Source organism: Solanum lycopersicum, chromosome 5, assembly GCF_036512215.1.
Source record: "Solanum lycopersicum chromosome 5, SLM_r2.1".
Lineage (NCBI taxonomy): Eukaryota > Viridiplantae > Streptophyta > Magnoliopsida > Solanales > Solanaceae > Solanum > Solanum lycopersicum.
Window position 1 is genome coordinate 585,723 of NC_090804.1, and position 19,414 is coordinate 605,136.

The 19,414-nt window shown below is 37.5% G+C and overlaps 2 protein-coding genes and 1 pseudogene across 2 annotated transcripts; 1 reads left to right on the top strand and 2 right to left on the bottom strand.

Moving 5' to 3' along the window:
• Positions 1-2,019: 2,019 nt before the first annotated feature.
• LOC101247617 (F-box/FBD/LRR-repeat protein At1g13570-like) lies at positions 2,020-2,786 on the bottom strand. Its single transcript, XM_069297639.1, has 2 exons — positions 2,178-2,786; positions 2,020-2,091 (listed from the first exon to the last, which is right to left on the bottom strand). Exons 1-2 carry the CDS (start codon positions 2,784-2,786, stop codon positions 2,020-2,022), a joined length of 681 nt encoding a protein of 226 aa, XP_069153740.1.
• Positions 2,787-3,757: 971 nt separating this feature from the next.
• Positions 3,758-9,122, bottom strand: LOC104647250 (protein SUPPRESSOR OF GENE SILENCING 3-like; annotated as a pseudogene).
• Positions 9,123-10,056: 934 nt separating this feature from the next.
• On the top strand, positions 10,057-19,316 carry LOC101250401 (probable nucleoredoxin 1). Its single transcript, XM_004238614.4, has 4 exons — positions 10,057-10,616; positions 17,075-17,554; positions 17,655-18,140; positions 18,304-19,316. The coding sequence occupies exons 1-4, from the start codon at positions 10,533-10,535 to the stop codon at positions 19,057-19,059; spliced, it is 1,806 nt and encodes a 601-aa protein (XP_004238662.1). The 5' UTR covers positions 10,057-10,532; the 3' UTR covers positions 19,060-19,316.
• The last annotated feature ends 98 nt before the right edge of the window (positions 19,317-19,414 follow it).

The following is a 19,414-nucleotide window of genomic DNA, read 5'->3' on the forward strand; positions in this document are numbered from 1 at the left end:
CCATTTCTTCGATAAGACGCTAGTTCTTGCAGCATCCTGGATAGGCATAAACTCTAGTATGTTATGTAATATGCAATCTGGTAAGTCATCGCTAGTGGTAGACTTCCTTGCCTTACTGGCTAATTCACTCATACTTCTTCTCTGAAATATTTTACAATTCTGTTTTGGTTGAAACATGAATTGAAGCTCTATAAATAGTATTATCAGGAAAAGAAAGTCAATAGGCACTTTTATTGAGTTCTTCAAAGGACATTTTGTTGAACTTCTCAACGCTGGAACCAAGATATGGATGCTAAATTAATTCAATATTTTGAATTTTAAATTTTTATGTTCGAAGACTAGATGATTTTTTTTCATTAAGTTACAATTCCACTAATATTAACACGATGAAAAAATACATATTAAAATGTTGGTCCAAGTTTTTATATTCTGGAGAAGCGGAACATGACGAATAAAAGTTAACAGAGGAAGTGAACAAGTAAAAAAGGATTGAGCATCCGGAGTCAAGAAATTACAACTTCCTTAAGAATGCCTAATTTCTCAATTTTTTCCAGAGACGGTTCTCTCTCATACAACTTACAAGAAATTACATTGATTACGAGAACAAAACACACTTTGGATAACAAATGACTCGAAATAGTTTTAAATGATAAAAATTTGAGCAAACTAATGATCGAAAATTTAATATTTCAGTAGAATAAGTTACAATATACTCCTTTTGTTCCTATTTACTTGTTCATTTCTTAAGTAAACAAGTCATTTTAATTATTTCAATTACTATTGTTTAAGATTGAAGTGGAGTAGTTATTGCTATTGCTCTTGGGGAAAAAAGTTTATCAACTCGTTTGGAAGATATAAATAAATACATCAGATAATACTCTGATGAACAACTAAAGTCCACATCGGTTGTGGATTTAGACTTCGTCTCCTTGTATGATCTTAGAGAATGCTCAGCTCATAAATCTTTTGGGGTTGAATTAAGTTTAATGTCCAATTTGATCATGAACGATATCTAATTTCACAAATTGATAGGATTACAAGCGTAAAAAAGGGGTGAAATTATGCAAAGACTCCCAACAGATATGCAGATTATATTCAATATTCAATTTAAATATGAAATAAATGCCACTTCATGAATCAGTCCTAAATGTACTTGATTTCTGCTATTGGTAATGATCAGATCGACCATAGTGTACAAGTTCCTTCAAACGATTCAATACAGCAGGTGGCGTTACTAGTTTTCTTCCAGTTTTTTGAGGCTCATCCTCTTGAGATTTGGAGAATTAACAAGGATAACTTCTACCAAGTACATTTCAATAGCTGTCCCTTGGAATTTCCTTAACGTCACTTTTTGAATGGTCTGAAGAGCTTCACTGATCACTTGGTCATGTGACTTCAAGTAATAGAACAGTTCTGATGAGTGATTTCGTGTCACATCAACCTAAAAGAAACAGTAATATAGAACAAAATCAGTCAATACAGATAACATTAACATACAACTATACCTAGTAGAGAACTCAAAAAATATCGCTGAAGTTGTTCAATATTTAACAGAGGCACTAAATACAACTCCATTAATAAGGAAAATGAAGGTTGCATATAATCTATATAATGCAATCATACACGAAATTTTACCAAGGGTGTGCAAGATTCAATTATGTATACAAAGTTATACTTAACCTATTTCACAGTATAATTTTCCGGCAAACAATATTTAAGCATGATGGACTTAAATCTACAGTTTTTGAGCCTATGTAGCTCGGACACAACATTTGTTATTCACGATATGTGTCTTACCTTCTCAAGTAAATCTAAGTCGAGTTCAACAAGCATACCACAATTCCTCAGTAGGTAAAATAGACTGGAAAAACACTTCACATTAATCTTCAAGTCAGAAATTTTCAGGCTTTGCAAGTTTAGTGATACATCAAGCGTATCTGTCGCAGGAACTAATGCTAACTCCTGAAAAAACAAAAAAAAATATTTGAGATTCGATTGCTTAGGATAACAATTTTTATTTTAAAAAACTGCAAGGTATTGATTAATTTTCTCGCCTTTAGGGATGAGCCATCCAAGCAAAGGTGCTTGATTCTTCCGAACAATGATTTCACATCAAAACACTGAAACGTAATTGTATAGCTGGTAAGGATAGACAAGTTCACAAGTTTTGGACAAACCAAATTAACGGAATGAACATTAAAACAGCACATTAACTCCAATGTCTCAAGCATTGGCAGAATAAGAGTTGCGTTATTTGATCCAACAGGACGTTCAATTGAAAAAAGTTTCAACTGAAGGCTAACAAGATTGGGGAATTGGGCATCAGGAACAGGCAGCTTAAGCATACACCTCGATAGCTTCAAATCTGTCAACGTTGAACAAGTGAATATGCTATGAGGCAACACATATTTCCAATCAGTGGCCATATCTAGAGTGAACTTCTCTACACCATGATTCGAGACAAACATGATGAATTGATCCACATCTGACTGTAAAAGTGTGTGTGACTTCGATATAAGATGGAACCCCTGAATACTTTCAGTATGTTGCATTAGAATTTTACGGATTATGCTTGCAGCAGAAGCCCCAACATGATCAAAGAACAGGTGATCAAACACAAAATGTGGCAGTGTGGACCATACATGTAGCCATTGCTTTGATAAGATGCTTGTTACTACGGTATCTTTGATGGGCAGTTTCTCTAGTATTCTATGCAGTATGTCATTTGGTAAATCGCCAATAACTGTTGATTTCGTTAAATCACTAGCTACCTCGCGTAGACTCATACTTCTTCTCTGAAATATTTTATATTTGATAAATCTATTTTGATTGAAGAGCTATAAATAGTTGCTTTGTTAGTAGCAGTAGAAGGCAGAAAACCAATAGTCACTTATTCATTGTTATAAATATAAATTCATTGAATTAGTGATTTTGTTCATATTCTCAATACATGAACTACTTACATTCATGTATGTATATTGCTTAGGTTCTATGGACCATCTTTTAGTGATTTTTAAGCCTACATATATGGCTGTTCTTTCACCAGTTTTGGAGAGATATGAAGACATTTAAATAAAATGATGTATACATTCTACTCTCTGTATTTAGCTTAGTATATTACAACAATAATATACATGTTTTCCAGCCTCGACCGAATAATACTTGCCAACAGCTGATAGTATTTTCAGAAAAGGATACTTTCTTAAATAGGGATACTTACCAATATGTACGGACTATAAAAATAATTTTAACAAAATGGTCATATGTAATGTATCGAGATGTATATTCTCTTTTCGTTGCCAATAATGGACAGTTCACTATATGATTTGTTGAAAAATCTGAAAACACTCTGTTCCGATATATTTCTGAAATACTTGGAGACATGAGACTGGAAAACTTGATTCTTTAAATGGTACGAAAAGACGGAAGGGAAAGATGATCATGAGATTAAAAGACACAGCAATCATGAGAGTTGAAGTTTCAAAAGCTTCCATTAGATACTATCAGGATAGTCACAAGCAATCCATCAACCGAATACTGAAAATAGACGGGTAGCAAACTACACAAACAGACAATTGAAAGAGCCACGAGTTTGGCTCACTTAGTTCAAAAGAAACATTCCAAAACTTTGGAAATTAATAAGAACAATCCTAGATTGTCAATAGGTCGCAAATTAGGTTACAGAGAAAAGATAGTCTAGTTTCTTCATTGTTGTTGAAGTCTCAACAACATCTTAATTCCTTCAGCAGAAAACTGATCACTCCTTAGTTTCTTTCGCAGGAGACTGAACTTCAATATCCACAGCATCCCCTTGAGAAGTGCTTCCATTTGATGCATCCCCCTGATAGGATGTGAGGTTGCAGCCTGAAGCTGGATTAACCATTGAACTCCTTAACAACAAACGAGCTCTTCTCGTGGATCCACAACCACCATCATACTCACGATAACGATGCAAGTACAAAGCCAAGGTTTCAACGTAGTCATCATAACCAAACCTGTCCAAGGCGCGAAGCAGGTCTTCAGCGGTGATGGTCTTGCGCTGATCAAGCTGGCAACAATTGTTGGCTTCGCCTGTTATGAAGCCTATGAACTCAGAGACACATTCTTGGATCATCAACTTGAAGCCATCGGATATCTGGACATTGGGAGGAAGGATTTTGCGCATGATTCTGATCACGTTTGTTATTGGCATGAATCGGTCATGCTCCCGAATGGTACGTTCAGAATGTTCTACATTGGCAGCAATTGTCTGCTCGAGATGAGCAGGCAGTTCCAGGCTCATCTCCATATCTTAATTTCACACAACAACAAAGCATCAGAGTGAAATGAAAAAGAAGTATTACATATATCATCAGTCTACTTCCATCAAAATCACAGTTTTTATTAATTAACTTTTCAAGTAGTGAAGAAATTACAAAAATAATCGCACACACATATATATATCTTTCACTAATTATTAGATGGAAATGACAATAGTACTAGTGTAAGACAGCACTATGAATTTTAGAAAATATTCATGTAAACACCAAAAGCAAATATTATTTCAACAAAAGATATGGCTGGTGTGAATACAGACTAATTAATGTGACATATATCGCTTCAAATAATGTTCTCATCATCTATCTTAGTTTGTCCGATCTTCAACTGACCCTTGTATACATCCAAAATTACCTCTGATATAGGAATACGACAAAATTTTATTGTAACGGACACTAATCTACCCACTGTTTTCATACCTATATTTGTTCATAAATTTCTATGCTATGCTTCTTGAACTATGGATAAAGAAATTCTAGCTACATTTCAATCAACTTCTTAAATGTATTTCAATTTCATTGCAAAAGCGGAGAGTATATATATAGAAAGATCTCCTCGGATATTTAGGCAAATTTTAAGCCAAAATTAAAGCTATGCAATACACCTAGCTGGTTTTCAAACTTGCTAGCTTTAGACGGTATGTTTCTCGTTCTCTTTTTTTATTATTCTTTTTGGACGGGAGACACGCGTAAAAAAAAAGGGTAGAGAGGACATATTATAGGTTAAAAAGTCTGCATGTATGCCACTTGTTTCCATTTTGTCTTTACAGTTCCAAGAGAAAACATGAAATGGTCGTGTTGATCACCTTTACCATTAATCGATCCATTGATCTTTGATATACAAACAACTAGCTTTGCAAATATATACATATGGAAAAGATATGCATATATAGTCCCTAGCTAATTAAAGAAGATGATACAGCAAGCTAAGAAACGTATACAAGTTGCAGCTCTCCATTTTTACCAGATCAACTCATGATATATATATATATATATATATATATACACACACACACACATTCAATAGAGCTAAAAGAGATAACGAAAAATTAACAAGAATGGGCGAAAATTAGTGGGTCAAAGAACAATACTTAAATTCTATAGAAGAGTGGTGCGCGTGTAGCCTTACCCCTACCTTGTGAAGCTAGAGAGATTGTTCTTAATATAGACACTCGGCTCGAGAAAGCATATCAAAATCAAATATATATAAAGCAAATACAAAGTTTCACGGATGTTCCATCGGAAGGAGAATGCATTTATAAAAGTAAAACAGAAGCTAGGAAGCATACCAGGCGAAGGGGAACGGGCAGAGGTTCGTTGCGGGGATCTGCAATAGCTATGAAATCCTCCATCTCCTGAACCAACAAGATTACCATCATCCATCTCTCTCTCTCTACATATATATCTATCTCTGTATATGGCTATTGGCAAGTAGTAAGTGCCATATTTATAGATAAAATATTTAAGTGAAAGGGCGACGCGTGGCAACACGGCGTTGTGTACGAGAAGAAGTTAATAGGCTTTCACAGTTGGGTAGATGGGGATTGACCAGAAACGACATTACTATTTACTCCTACTTCTTCCGTTCCAAAATAATAGTTACTTTAGCTCATTTCATTCCCATTAATGAAAATAACAAATTGAAGGTATAATAGTTCTTTAATACTAGAGTAAAGATGAAAAAACATGCTAATTTTATCATGAATTCCTATGATGAAACTTATTTTGGGACTAATTTTTTTTTTTTTGTTAAGTGACTCTTATTTTGGGACCGAAGGAGTATATATATTACTTACGGTGTAATTCAGCCATTTCCCTTGAACTTTTTCTCCCTTCTCGACAATTTATAGTTCCACTCCTATAAAAACCGTCCCCATTCATTCAAATTCTCACAAAAACTGTCAACTTCGCATTTCAGAATACTACACTAAGGCACCACAATTCACGTTGAAGCAAATATCTAAATTTGTATGTAAATATTTCTAAGAGAAATAAAATATTATTCGATGTGCTAGAAGCAAGATATCTAGTGAAATTCTCATAGTAACAGAAAGGAACTAGCAAAGATATACTGCAAAATCCTTCGATTGTCGAGAAAAGCCACACGTTAAGTGATCATAATAAGGTGATATACAGATTTCAAAACCCAAAAACAAATAAAACATCATAAGTTCAAGGCATATATTAATTGATAAATTTTAATATAGGTACTAGAATTATTTCTTTAGCATCAGCATAGCACATGATAAGAAATTTAATGCTGACTGTACTCTAAACCTGCTTAGATTGCTTTGGTGAGTACTTCTCCACAAGCTTAGCCAGTTCGAGGTCCAATCTCTTCTCAATTGCAATTACCTCTTCCATGTCTTTTACCTCTGTCATGTAACCATAAAGCTTACGTATTCCCCCGGGATAAAGGCGAGCTGGATTGCGTTCCCACGCATCCTTATCTCTTCCTTTTACAGAAAACTGTTAACAGAGAACCTGAGCCTGTATGTATCCCATAGCAGTGGCCTCAAAGATCAATACACTGATGCCACGATGGCCTTGTGGACCATATGAATGTCGAACAGAGTTGATAAGAGTGCAAGAGCTGAAAAAATCGCGTAGCTCCTGATTTCCCATTCCAATCCGCTTTTCATTGTCATCTTTCGCAAGAGCCGTGTTCATGATAATCACCATCGGTGGCCACAATATTTTCTTATCTTCAGATTCAACACCATCCCATTGGCCATACACCTCACTCGCAGGAACCACAGTAGTTCCTCTCAGACGCAGCTCCTCCTCCAAAAGTTGAGCGAGCTCTCTATGTAATTTTGATCCACCTTTCGTTTTTGTGTGGAGCACCAATGATTGCAACCCTTTAAACCACATAATTCCACCTGGATCACCTTTGCAGGCAGGGCAGTGCCACTGTCGTTCAGGATCATTAATCGTAGTAATAGTCAACTTGTCGAGACATTGAAAAAACTTCTTAAACCAACGACTTTTCTTGCGCTCCTCAAAACTCATTTCTTTCATATCTGAGTGATCATATAAATCATCACCACTCAGAAATTCATATTTATCGCTGTCATCATCTGGTAAATCTAATTCATCATCCTCCCTATCAGATTCACGGCCCATAACATCATATCATCAGAAACAGGGGAACTGGATGATCCAACATTGCTACGCAATCCCAATTTCTGAACAACATCTGGTTGACACCAAGATTTTGAAGTGGGATTTTGAGGAATCCATTGCTTCTTCCCTGCACCGCTTCTGAGGAATCCATCATTTTGATCAGATTTGACGCTTAAATCTCCAACACCTACATTTACCTCATCAACCCCATATGTTTCGGAGGTAGTTTTCTGCTTTGCTGATTCATTACCAGGCTTTTCAACTCCTTTATTGCTACTGGAACTCATATTTGAATGAAACAAATCGACTAGAGATGGATGAGTGAGAATGCAACTTGCTAGTCTCGCTACTTTGTATTTTATAACTCTTTGGATGCTTCTTCGGGACGTTAATTCACAGTACCACAAATAGTAACAGATTTTGTAGATTTAAAGCTAGAGTTTATGCTAAGTTACATTTTCATAACAGGAAAACTAAATAATACACAGATGAGAGGCAAGAAGGAAAGCAATATGAATAATTGATTACAAAGATTCACATCGAACAGCAATATTTAGTTGATTTTTTCCTTTCATGACATACAAACTATGTAAATTTTAAAGGTTCGACAAAAGCTATTGGGTTCATCCGAACCTGTAACCAAAAATAACTAAAAACCGATCTCTCTTAACTTTATGAGGATTAAAAGTATGAAAATCAGAAAGAAAAAGGAAAGATCCAAATGATTGAGAACTTCAATTTCAATATATTATGGAAAGCATCTTATGAAGCAAACAAAACACAAGACTACATCCAATTCATCAAGATACATTCCAGATACGCAAAGATATTTTCCACAATGATCATGAAAGGAAAGCCTTGTCGACATTTTACCTTTTCGTGCAGCCAAGAATTAGGAACAATGTGATTGAATTCAGGATGACTCAATGCTGGGAAAAAATGTATTACATTGAAGTGATGAAGCACATTTATTTCGAAATTACGTTCATTCAAGTGGAGATACTCCAGACTCAAAAACCATAGCAATCTCACATTTCATATCCCATAGTATCAAACAATTTTCAAGAGATTCTAGGAGTAACTGTTTGTTGAGTGATCTTGTAGCTCAACCAACGTCATCCAATTGAGGGTTCTTGAACAAATGTTATTGTAACTTTGAAATAACTAAACCTGGACCATGAATAATTTCATATGTGAAGTGAGGTACCTATCCTAATTAACGAGGAGTGAAAGCCACGACTGTAAAGAGAGGGGCGAAAGGTCAGGATTGCTTGGGGTGTGGGCGCCAACTTCAAGTTCCTGGTGGCCTTCAAAGGCTATCATTCATAGGACGAGACGTCGTATATAAATGGTTCAAAAATGTGAGGAATCTTACTAGCTCAATCGTTTGGCTACTTCACCTTGTTTTCCCCTTCCCCTGCCCCTAGAGTGCCTAAAAGCTATAGTGTGGTGCGGTTCTCATCGCAATTATAACATCTAAAGTTTATTTTCCATTTAAAGGAACAATCATACATCGTTTCTACATCTTTTTATGTTTTAATCTCAACAAAAGACAGTAATCTTTTGAAGATAAATCTCTTTCATTTTGGTCAGACAATTATTTCCTCCAACAAGTTGGTAATTCAAAAGAAAAATTTGCAAAAGCTAAGGAAATTAGAGTGAAAAACATTCAAACTAATATGTTAACGTGTAAGTCACAAAAAAAATTAGAAGTGCAAATTGTAAATTATTATATTTAGAATGTAATCGATGCTTACTATATCGAATTGACAAAACAATAAATATTTAGAAAATTAGTAGCTTCAATATTGTTATTATTTTTCCTTATTAAGCCAAGTGTTCACATACGTATGTGATAGTGATACCATCAAATTAAAGAAAACAAAATTAAAGGATGCAAGCAAAGCATATGACAATTTGAATAAGACATCTCCCTAACATCCCATCACCGACCTAATTAACATCTCAATTTGCACAATTTGTAAATTCCACAAAAGTGTTGAAAAGGTGAATAGACCTTTTCTATTTTGTAGCAACTAAAAACAAAATATTTTGGTAAAGGGAGTGTTTAATTTCTCCTTTAATAATTCTTTATGCGAGGCAAATCAAATTAGTTAGGACCCTATAAGTATCAAAAACTATATCTGAAATAAAATTTTAAAAAGTCATAACTAATAGTGTATAATTATGAATTTATATCAATAACTACAATCTAATTTAGAAAAAATGAAAGTCGGTTTAATTTGGTTGATTTTATCGATTTCTAAAGAATTCATTGATACTTTGGTATGATATTTTTTTTTTTCTTTTAATAAACTTTATAGGATGTAACTTCAACTAAGTCCAAACGCTCACAATAAATATAAGATATTAAACAACAAAGTAAAAATATAAGGACCACAAAAAATACAAGTCTGAATATTGACTCAAATTTATTTTTTGTGAGCTAGTCCACTTCCAAGTCGTCTTTGTTGTTCCCACTAATATCTTGCTTATTAAGAAAAAATATAAGGACCATAAAAAATACAAAGTCTGAACATTGACTCAAATTTATTTTTTCTTAATGACTAAGTTAGAAGCCTAATAAAGATATGACTAAGAAAGATGGTATCATATGTTTGAGAATATTATTTAAAATCTTTTTTAAATTAAAAGTTAGAATATTTTGATCCTTTCACTTATCAAAAGTTAATGCTTTTAATCTCCATTAAATGTGTATCAAATAACTTAGTAGTTTCTGCCATTTTTTTGTTTTTTTCTTAAGTAATAAGTATTGCATGATTTGGTGTGTTGTTTTCGCTTCTTTTTTTCTATTTAATGTCCTAAAATTAAATCGCAAAATTTAATGGCACCTACCAAATAACCCCAAATTGTTCAATGCTACACAGTACAAATAATTGACCCAATCAACATAAAGGACCATTTTTTTTTTATAATTTTCTCCATCTTTTCTTCGAAATTTATTTTTTTTCTTTTTCTTTTTCTTCTTCTTTTTCTTTTTTTCCCACCTATATAACCATGTTAAAGTCTTTAATTTTTTTCACTACAAAACTTTGTTATTAACATCAAAAAAAAAAACACAAAGAGACAATGGCAGGGGAAAATTGTCATGATGTGATCAATCTACTTGGTTCTTCAGATCGTGACTTTCTTATTCGCAACAATGGTGACAAGGTATCAATTGTTACATAAATTCTTTGTTTCTCTTATAGTGAAGTAATTTGTAGTACCTGATGTTGATAAATGATAATTTGGAGAATTTCGATGTAGTTTCTTGTTATTCTTTTGGTTTATGTATTCGTATATTGGGGGCGGAGCTAGGTAGAGCACACGATTTAGCACGGAAAATTATACTGTTTAAATATTTTTTTAATTATATATGTTGTGCGGAATTTGAGATAATACGAGAAAATATAAACGCGAAAAACAAGATAACAGATTTACGTGGTTCACCAATAAATTGGCTACGTCCACGGGAAGAGAGGGAGCAGTTTTATTATGGAGAGGCAAAAACAGAATTACAGAATAGGGTTTCCCATAGCGTCTATATATAGTGCTAAGCTACGCCCTAACAGGCTTGGGCCCAACATACAGAATCAACAGAAAACTAAGGGCCCAATACAACAACATTGTATACCGTCGGGCCGGGGGCGTCTCCGCCCCCCCGGACCCCCAGGCCAGGGGGCGCGTCGCCCCCCTGGACCCCCCGACTCGCTGACCGGGCAACAAGACCCCCGTCCTTTCTGTTTGTAGCGGGTCCGATTCAAGGCATTCAACAAATCTCCACTTTGACTTGAATTCTCCGAACAGATTCTTCAGACGCACTATGATAGTGCCAGGCCTCCCCCTCTTCCTCAGAGTTGCCCCGCAGGGCAATTAACAGCTTCTGATGTTGAGCAAGTCCAAACAGTGTTGAAACTTGCTCTGTGGAACCGGCTTTGTGAACATATCAGCAGGATTATCAGCAGTTCCTACTTTCTTCACCTTGATTCTCTTCTCACTTCTCAGAAAATGATACCTTACGTCAATATGCTTGGTTCTCTCATGATGGACTTGATCCTTGGCTAGACAAATTGCGCTCAAACTGTCACAATACACCGTAGCCTGATCATGATGCAGACCAAGATCACTAACCAGCCCTTTCAACCAAATCCCTTCTTTTGCAGCCTCTGTCAAGGCCATGTACTCCGCTTCCGTAGTAGACAAAGTCACTGTAGGTTGCAAAGTTGCCTTCCAACTGACGACAGATCCTCCAAGGGTAAACACATAGCCAGTCATCGATCTTCTTATGTCAACATCTCCAGCATAGTCTGAATCAGAATAGCCAGTAACCAAGCACTGAGTATCACCTCCATAAATGAGACCAACGTCAGATGTACCTCTAAGGTACCGGAAAATTCTCTTCACAGCCTGCCAATGTTCTCTCCCTGGTTGTCCCATGAATCTGCTCACTACACTGACTGCATGTGCTAAATCTGGCCTTGTAAAGACCATAGCATACATCAAACTTCCTACGGCACTGGCATAAGGGACTCGTGACATATACTCCTTCTCTTCTTCTGACTGTGGAGCAAACATGGCAGTGAGATGGATATTGGCAGCACTGGGGGTATCAATGGGCTTAGATGAAGACATGCCAAACCTCGCTAAGACCTTCTGAATGTAGCTTCTCTGTGACAAGAAAAGTTTCCTTCTCTCTCTGTCTCTAATGATCTCCATCCCTAAAATCTTCCGAGCGGCTCCCAGATCCTTCATCTCAAACTCAGCACTAAGTAAACCCTTCAGCTTCTGAATGTCATACTTCTTCTTTGCAGCTATCAACATATCATCTACATAAAGCACCAGATAGATGAATGAATCATCATTGAGCCTATTGTAGTAGACACAACAGTCATATGAGCTCCGAGTATAGCCTAACTTCACCATATAGCTGTCAAACCTTTTATACCACTGCCTTGGAGACTGCTTAAGTCCATATAAGGACTTCTTCAACTTGCAGACGTGATTTTCCTTCCCTGGAACTTGGAAACCATCCGGCTGAGTCATGTATATCTCTTCCTCCAACTCTCCATGTAGAAACGCTGTCTTCACATCAAGTTGTTCAAGCTCCAGATTCTGATGTGCAACTATCGCTAGTAACACTCGGATGGAAGTATGTCTGACCACTGGTGAGAAGATCTCATTGTAGTCCACTCCCTCTCTTTGGTTGAAACCTCTGGCAACAACCCTGGCTTTATACTTGACTCCTTCTGCTGGTGATATCCCTTCCTTCTTCTTGAAAACCCATTTGCAAGTAATAATCTTTCTCCTCGAAGGCTGTATGACCAGATCCCATGTTTGATTCTTGTGTAGGGACTCCATCTCATCTCCCATAGCGGCAAACCATTTTTCAGAATCAGAACTTAAAATGGCTTCTTTGTAAGTAGACGGCTCAGATGTATCTACCTCTTCAGCAACCTGCAGTGCATAACCCACCATGTCCTCAAAACCATACCTCGTAGGTGGCCGAACTCCAACCCTCCTTGGCCGATCTTGAGCTATACTCTGATGGATATCTGATGGCATAGATTCTGGAATATCAGTTTCTGTCTGTGGCTCTTGATCCTCCTCTTCAGGTTCCTTTAAATCGCTCTCGTTCTGAATGACTTGAAACTCCACCTGTTTGTCAAGACTCCCAGTTTCTGACGTAGTTGTAGGCTTCACAATGGTTCTAAGCAGAGAACTTTCATCAAAGACAACGTTCCTGCTCACAATAACCCTCTTTTCTGCTGGAGACCAGATTCTGAAACCTTTCACTCCATCTCCGTAGCCCACAAATACTCCCTTTTTAGCTCTTGGTTCTAACTTACCTTCACTAACGTGATAGTAAGCCGTACAACCAAAAGCTTTCAGATTTGAATAATCAGCAGCTTTTCCTGACCACATCTCCATAGGTGTCTTGCACTGTATGCCTGTATGTGGTCCGCGGTTAATCAAGTAGCAAGCTGTACTAACCGCTTCTGCCCAGAATCTTCTATCTAGCCCAGCATTAGAGAGCATGCACCTTGCTCTCTCTAGAAGTGTTTGATTCATCCGCTCAGCTACACCGTTCTGCTGTGGTGTATTTCTGACTGTACGATGTCGAGCAATCCCTTCATCCTTACAGAATTGATCAAATTCAGACCAACAGAATTCCAGCCCATTATCAGTTCGCAACCTCTTGATCTTCTTCCCTGTTTGATTTTCCATCAAAATTTTCCACTCCTTGAACTTCTGGAAGGCTTCACTTTTATGCTTCATCATGTACACCCAAGTCATCCTTGAGTAGTCATCAATAATGGACACAAAAAATCTGCAGCCTCCCAAAGACTCAACACGGCATGGACCCCAGCAATCAGAATGGATATAATCAAGTGTGCCTTTTGTTCTATGAATGGCCTTTGGAAACTTGTTGCGATGTAGTTTTCCAAAAACACAATGTTCACAAAACTCTAGGCTCTTAACCTTATGACCAGCAAGTAAATCCTCCTTTGACAGAATTTGCATCCCTCTTTCACCCATATGACCAAGTCTCATGTGCCATAACTTAGTCATATCCTTCTGGTGAAATTCTGACGATGCAACATGGGCTGAACCTGTAACCGTGGAACCTTGTAGAAAATACAAAGTACCACGCATGACACCTTTCAGAATCAAATTTGAACCCTTCCAGACCCGCAAGACTCCATCTTTTCCCGACCAGCTGAATCCCTTGCTGTCCAAAAGACTGAGAGATATCAGATTTTTCGTCATCAATGGAACGTGCCTGACCTCGTTCAATGTGCAGAAGCTACCGTCATGTGTCCTTATCTTGATCGAGCCTGTCCCAACCACCTTGCAGACAGAACTGTTGGCCATCGAGATGCTGCCTCCGTCTACCTACTCATAAGTCGTGAACCACTCTCTCCTAGGACAGATGTGATAGGATGCCCCAGAATCGAGAACCCACACATCTGAATGATGAGTGTGCTCATCCGCGACTAGGGCAATATCTTCTTCAGAATTGGTGTCTTCTTCAGCAACAGCAGCAGACACTGATTGTTTTTCCGATTGCTTCTTCTTCTTCGGACAATCAAATTTCCAATGTCCCTTCTCCTTGCAGTAATTACAAACATCATCCGGCTTTGCACCCTTCGACATCGGCTTATTTTTCTTTCCGCCGTTTTTCCTTCCCTTTCCGCTACTGGTGAGCAGACCGGAAGGCTGTATGTCCGTACTTGTGCCGTTAGCCTTATGCCGTAATTCCCTGCTATGAAGGGCCGATCTGACTTCTTCCAGTGACACAGTATCTTTCCCAACAATGAACGATTGAACAAAATTCTCAAACGACATTGGGAGAGATACTAACAGAATCAGGGCAGCATCTTCATCCTCGATCTTCACATCGATATTACGCAATTCTAATAACAAAGTATTCAATTGCTCTAAGTGTTCCCTGAGTTGTGTACCTTCAGCCATTCGTAAACCGAATAGACGTTGTTTCAGAAGCAGCTTGTTGGTTAGAGATTTTGTCATGTACAAACTCTCCAGCTTCAACCACAGACCAGCAGCAGTCTCTTCATCCGAGACCTCCGTGATGACGTCATCCGCGAGACACAGCATGATCGTCGAGTGCGCCTTTTCCTCCAGAATCGCCATCTCAGGAGTAACGACGGCGTTCTTGTCTTTCGACAACGGCGCCCAGAAGCCTTGCTGTTTCAACAAGGCCCGCATCTTGATCTGCCATAAACTGAAACTGTTCCTCCCTGTGAATTTGTCGATTTTCACGTTCAAAGCAGACATCTCGAATTCTCCAAGAACACCGATTAACCGAGAGGCTCTGATACCAATTTGTTGTGCGGAATTTGAGATAATACGAGAAAATATAAACGCGAAAAACAAGACAACAGATTTACGTGGTTCACCAATAAATTGGCTACGTCCACGGGAAGAGGGGGAGCAGTTTTATTATGGAGAGGCAAAAACAGAATTACAGAATAGGGTTTCCCATAGCGTCTATATATAGTGCTAAGCTACGCCCTAACAGGCTTGGGCCCAACATACAGAATCAACAGAAAATTAAGGGCCCAATACAACAACATTGTATACCGTCGGGCCGGGGGCGTCTCCACCCCCCGGACCCCCAGGCCAGGGGGCGCGTCGCCCCCCTAGACCCCCCGACTCGCTGACCGGGCAGCAAGACCCCCGTCCTTTCTGTTTGTAGCGGGTCCGATTCAAGGCATTCAACAATATAAATAGCGGATGTTAAACTCTGCTTTTAACTTCTTATATTTATTTCTTCATAATTTGATTATTTAGTGAAATTTTAGGCTCGATTGTCGTGTGTTATGTAGATACTGAAAATCGATTTTCTCAAAAAGTAAAAATGATATGACTTGTGACAAAACAAAAGTAGAAATGATATGATTTATGACAGGAGAGGATCTAAGAAGCAAAAAGAGATGTCGGTATAATATGGAGTTTCTAATTCTCCCTTAAGGGGATGAAAAGATGTTTTGAAGTTTCAAAATAACTAATTCGGCTTTGTACGGTGTTGGTGATCTCACTTAATGAGCAAGCACTCACTAGTCACTATCTTAGTTTCTTCGATTCTCAGAGACCTCTGATTAAGGGTAGAGGGTGTGCTCGCATCTATTCCACCTAGTAAGACTTGTGGACTTCTTAAAGTTATCTAAGAAATGTTCTTATAAGATTGATCTAGGCCTTGGACAGTTTTTTGAGAACAGCCTCAAAAAGTTGTGAAAATTTGAAGGATGATCATTTTTTTTTACCGTGGTATCGGGGCTAATTTTTAATTCCATGGAATATCTGACACCTTCCACCAGCAACATGTACCAGATCACTCTATCCACCAAGGCTAAAACGGGTGGGAAGGATGATTACTTTTTAATACAAAGTTCTTCAAACTCAATTGTGTTTGTACTGGTTTGTTATTCAGAAAGGCATGATTATGATTTATAACCCGTTACTTTGCAAATCTATCTGCATTATTTACTCCACCTATGCTTTGGAAATGCTTACAACAATATCCATAAGTTTGTAACATTTAAAAGAGTAATTTTACTGTTTTAATGAAACAAGATGAAATGACTTATAGAGGGAACATAAGAACATGATAATAGGGACACATTAAATATGTAACAATTAAAAGAAAATGTAACATATATGCAATATTCAAGATTTAGCGAGAAATTGTGGAAGTAAGTTTGGTTGATCTTGGTTTCTTAATTTTTAAGTGGTTCAGAATTGGCTTGATTCGAAACCAAAAACATTATTTTGTTGTGCTTTTATTCTTTTATGGATGTTTCATTCTGTTTTGATTGAAAAAACCAAATAATTACTTGCTTGTTTCGAACAAAGTTGTAGGACCAGGCGGTCTGAAAATAGCTTTGCCTATCATTTCAAATATCATAATATGTTTGTAGTTATAAGGTATTTGAACATAAGAAAGTGAGGTGTATATGCATTGTTTTCCGTGTGCCTGACTTTTTAGTTTTACTGGTATAGACAGATATGTTAGGAAAGGAACAAGATGAATTTTGGAAATTATAGCTAGCTCTGATTAACAGATAATTTCATTTGTGGCATGTTTTTCACAAACGTTTAATTCTCAGGTTAAGCTTGATACTTTAAAGGAGAAAAAAATTGGTTTCTACTTTTCAGCATCATGGTGTGGTCCGTGCAAACATTTCACCCCAAATTTGGTAGAGGCGTACAATGCTCTCCTACCAAAAGGAGACTTTGAAGTTGTTTTCCTTACTGCTGATATGGATGATGAATCTTTTAAGGAGTACTTTTCTAAAATGCCTTGGCTCGCTGTCCCATTCTCTGATTCTGAAACACGTAAACGTTTGAATGAATTGTTTGCTGTTAGGGGAATACCCCACTTAGTGATCCTTGATGCTAGTGGGAAGGTAGTGACAAATAGCGGGGTTGAAATCATTGTTGAGCATGGGGTGGAGGGCTACCCATTCACTCAAGAACGGCTAAACGAACTTAAAGAGCAAGAAGAAACCGCTAAAAGAGAACAGTCTTTGAAATCTATCTTGGAGTCACAGTCAAGAAACTACGTAATTGCGGCTGATGGAAGGAAGGTTGATTCAAGATGCTGCTCTTCTCTCCTTCATTTCATACTCTTGTTTATTAATAAAAGTTTCCCTCATTACTTTTTTGCTGTGTCTTGATAATTATCAGGTACCTGTTGCTGAGCTTGAAGGCAAGATTATAGGCCTATATATGTCAATGGCTTCTTTTGAAGAATGTGAATCCTTTACTGGGAAGCTGATCGAGATGTATGACAAGTTGAAGTCTCAGGGAGAAAACTTTGAGATTGTCATGATTCCTCTTGACGATGAAGATGATGATGAATCTTTTAAGAAAGAGTTTTCGAGAATGCCTTGGTTTTCACTTCCCTTAAAAGACAAGACCTGCAAGAAGCTGGCCAGGTACTTTGAGCTCTCTACCCTTCCTACCCTAGTCATCATTGGAACAGATGGGAAGACTCTTCATTCTAATGTTGCTGAAGCCGTCGAGGAGCATGGTATCCTGGCATATCCTTTTAGCCACGAGAAGTTTGCTGAACTTGAGCAGATACAGAAAGCTAAACTGGAAGCACAAACGTTGGAGTCGATTTTGGTTACTAGAGATCGTGATTTCGTCATTGGAAAAGATGGTGAAAAGGTAGGGACACAAACATCACATTTTTGGTTATATTTTGTTTTCGTTCAATCTTTCGTCATCAATCATGCTTTGATTACTATACTATGATTAACATGACTGACCTTTCTGTTGATATTTACTCTTATCCCTAACTTCAACTAGTAACCAAAATTTCTCTTTGTAGATCCTCGTGTCTGACCTCGTAGGGAAGACTATTCTCCTTTACTTCTCAGCACATTGGTGTCCTCCATGCCGTGCTTTTACACCACAGCTTAAAGAGGCATATGAGACGATAAAATCCAAAAATGGTCCATTGGAAGTGATATTCTTATCTAGCGACCAAGATCAAGCCTCATTTGATGAGTATTTTGCTACAATGCCATGGCTGGCTCTTCCGTTTGGTGATGAGAGGAAGACATATTTGAGTCGCCTATTCAAAGTTCGTGGCATACCAACATTGGTTGCTGTAGGGCCATCAGGCAAGACTGTTACAACTGACGCCAGAAGTTTGATCATGTGTCATGGTGCTAAGGCTTTTCCATTCACCGAGGAGCGTATGGAGGAGATTGAAGCAGAAACTGCAGAAATGGCAAAGGGGTGGCCTGAGAAAATTATGCACAAACTTCACGAGCATGAACTTCTGCTTTCTAAGCGTTCTGCTTACAATTGTGATGTATGCGAGGAGCTGGGACAGATATGGTCATTCTATTGTGAAGAATGTGACTTTGATATGCACCCAAAATGTGCTCTAGAAGAGGAAAAGGAAAGCAACATGGATATCGAGGAAGATCAAAAGGATCATATGCACCCAAATTATGCTCTAGAAGAGGAAAAGGAAAGCAACATGGATATCGAGGAAGATCAAAAGGATCAAGGCAAAGAGGAACAGAAAACAAATGAGGGATGGATTTGTGATGGTGAAGTTTGTTTCAAAGGTTAATTTGTCATTATGTCTTGTTGACTATGAGGCATTTGCTGAGCAGCATATTTGTGGGTTTTGAAATTGTTCTTTGTGAGACACTTCTATCCTAAAATCTTGTCACTTCTATGCAATACTAGTTTTATTAAACGTTGGACCTGTATTTGATCCTGATGGTACTGTCTATCTCCATGTTTATCGTCTCTATGAGTCAAGCTATTTGTGAAAGATAATGATATTGATTTGCTAAATCGGATTTCAACATTTTCATTTCTCAATGTTAAGATTATCTGCTCCATCGGAGTGTGTTGGTTTCACTATGATAAGCTTTTTATATTTTAGAATTTCTGGTGAAGAATGTTATCATTTTATCCTT

Bases quoted from the DNA above. Each gene is read 5' to 3' on its own strand.
- LOC101247617 (XM_069297639.1), bottom strand. From the start codon at position 2,786: ATGAGTCTACGCGAGGTAGCTAGTGATTTAACGAAATCAACAGTTATT. The intron at 2,092-2,177 runs GTTTGTCCAAAA...ATTGTTCGGAAG, and splicing joins ATGTTCATTCCGTTAATTTG to AATCAAGCACCTTTGCTTGG.
- LOC101250401 (XM_004238614.4), top strand. From the start codon at position 10,533: ATGGCAGGGGAAAATTGTCATGATGTGATCAATCTACTTGGTTCTTCA. The intron at 10,617-17,074 runs GTATCAATTGTT...TTTAATTCTCAG, and splicing joins TTCGCAACAATGGTGACAAG to GTTAAGCTTGATACTTTAAA. The intron at 18,141-18,303 runs GTAGGGACACAA...TTCTCTTTGTAG, and splicing joins TTGGAAAAGATGGTGAAAAG to ATCCTCGTGTCTGACCTCGT.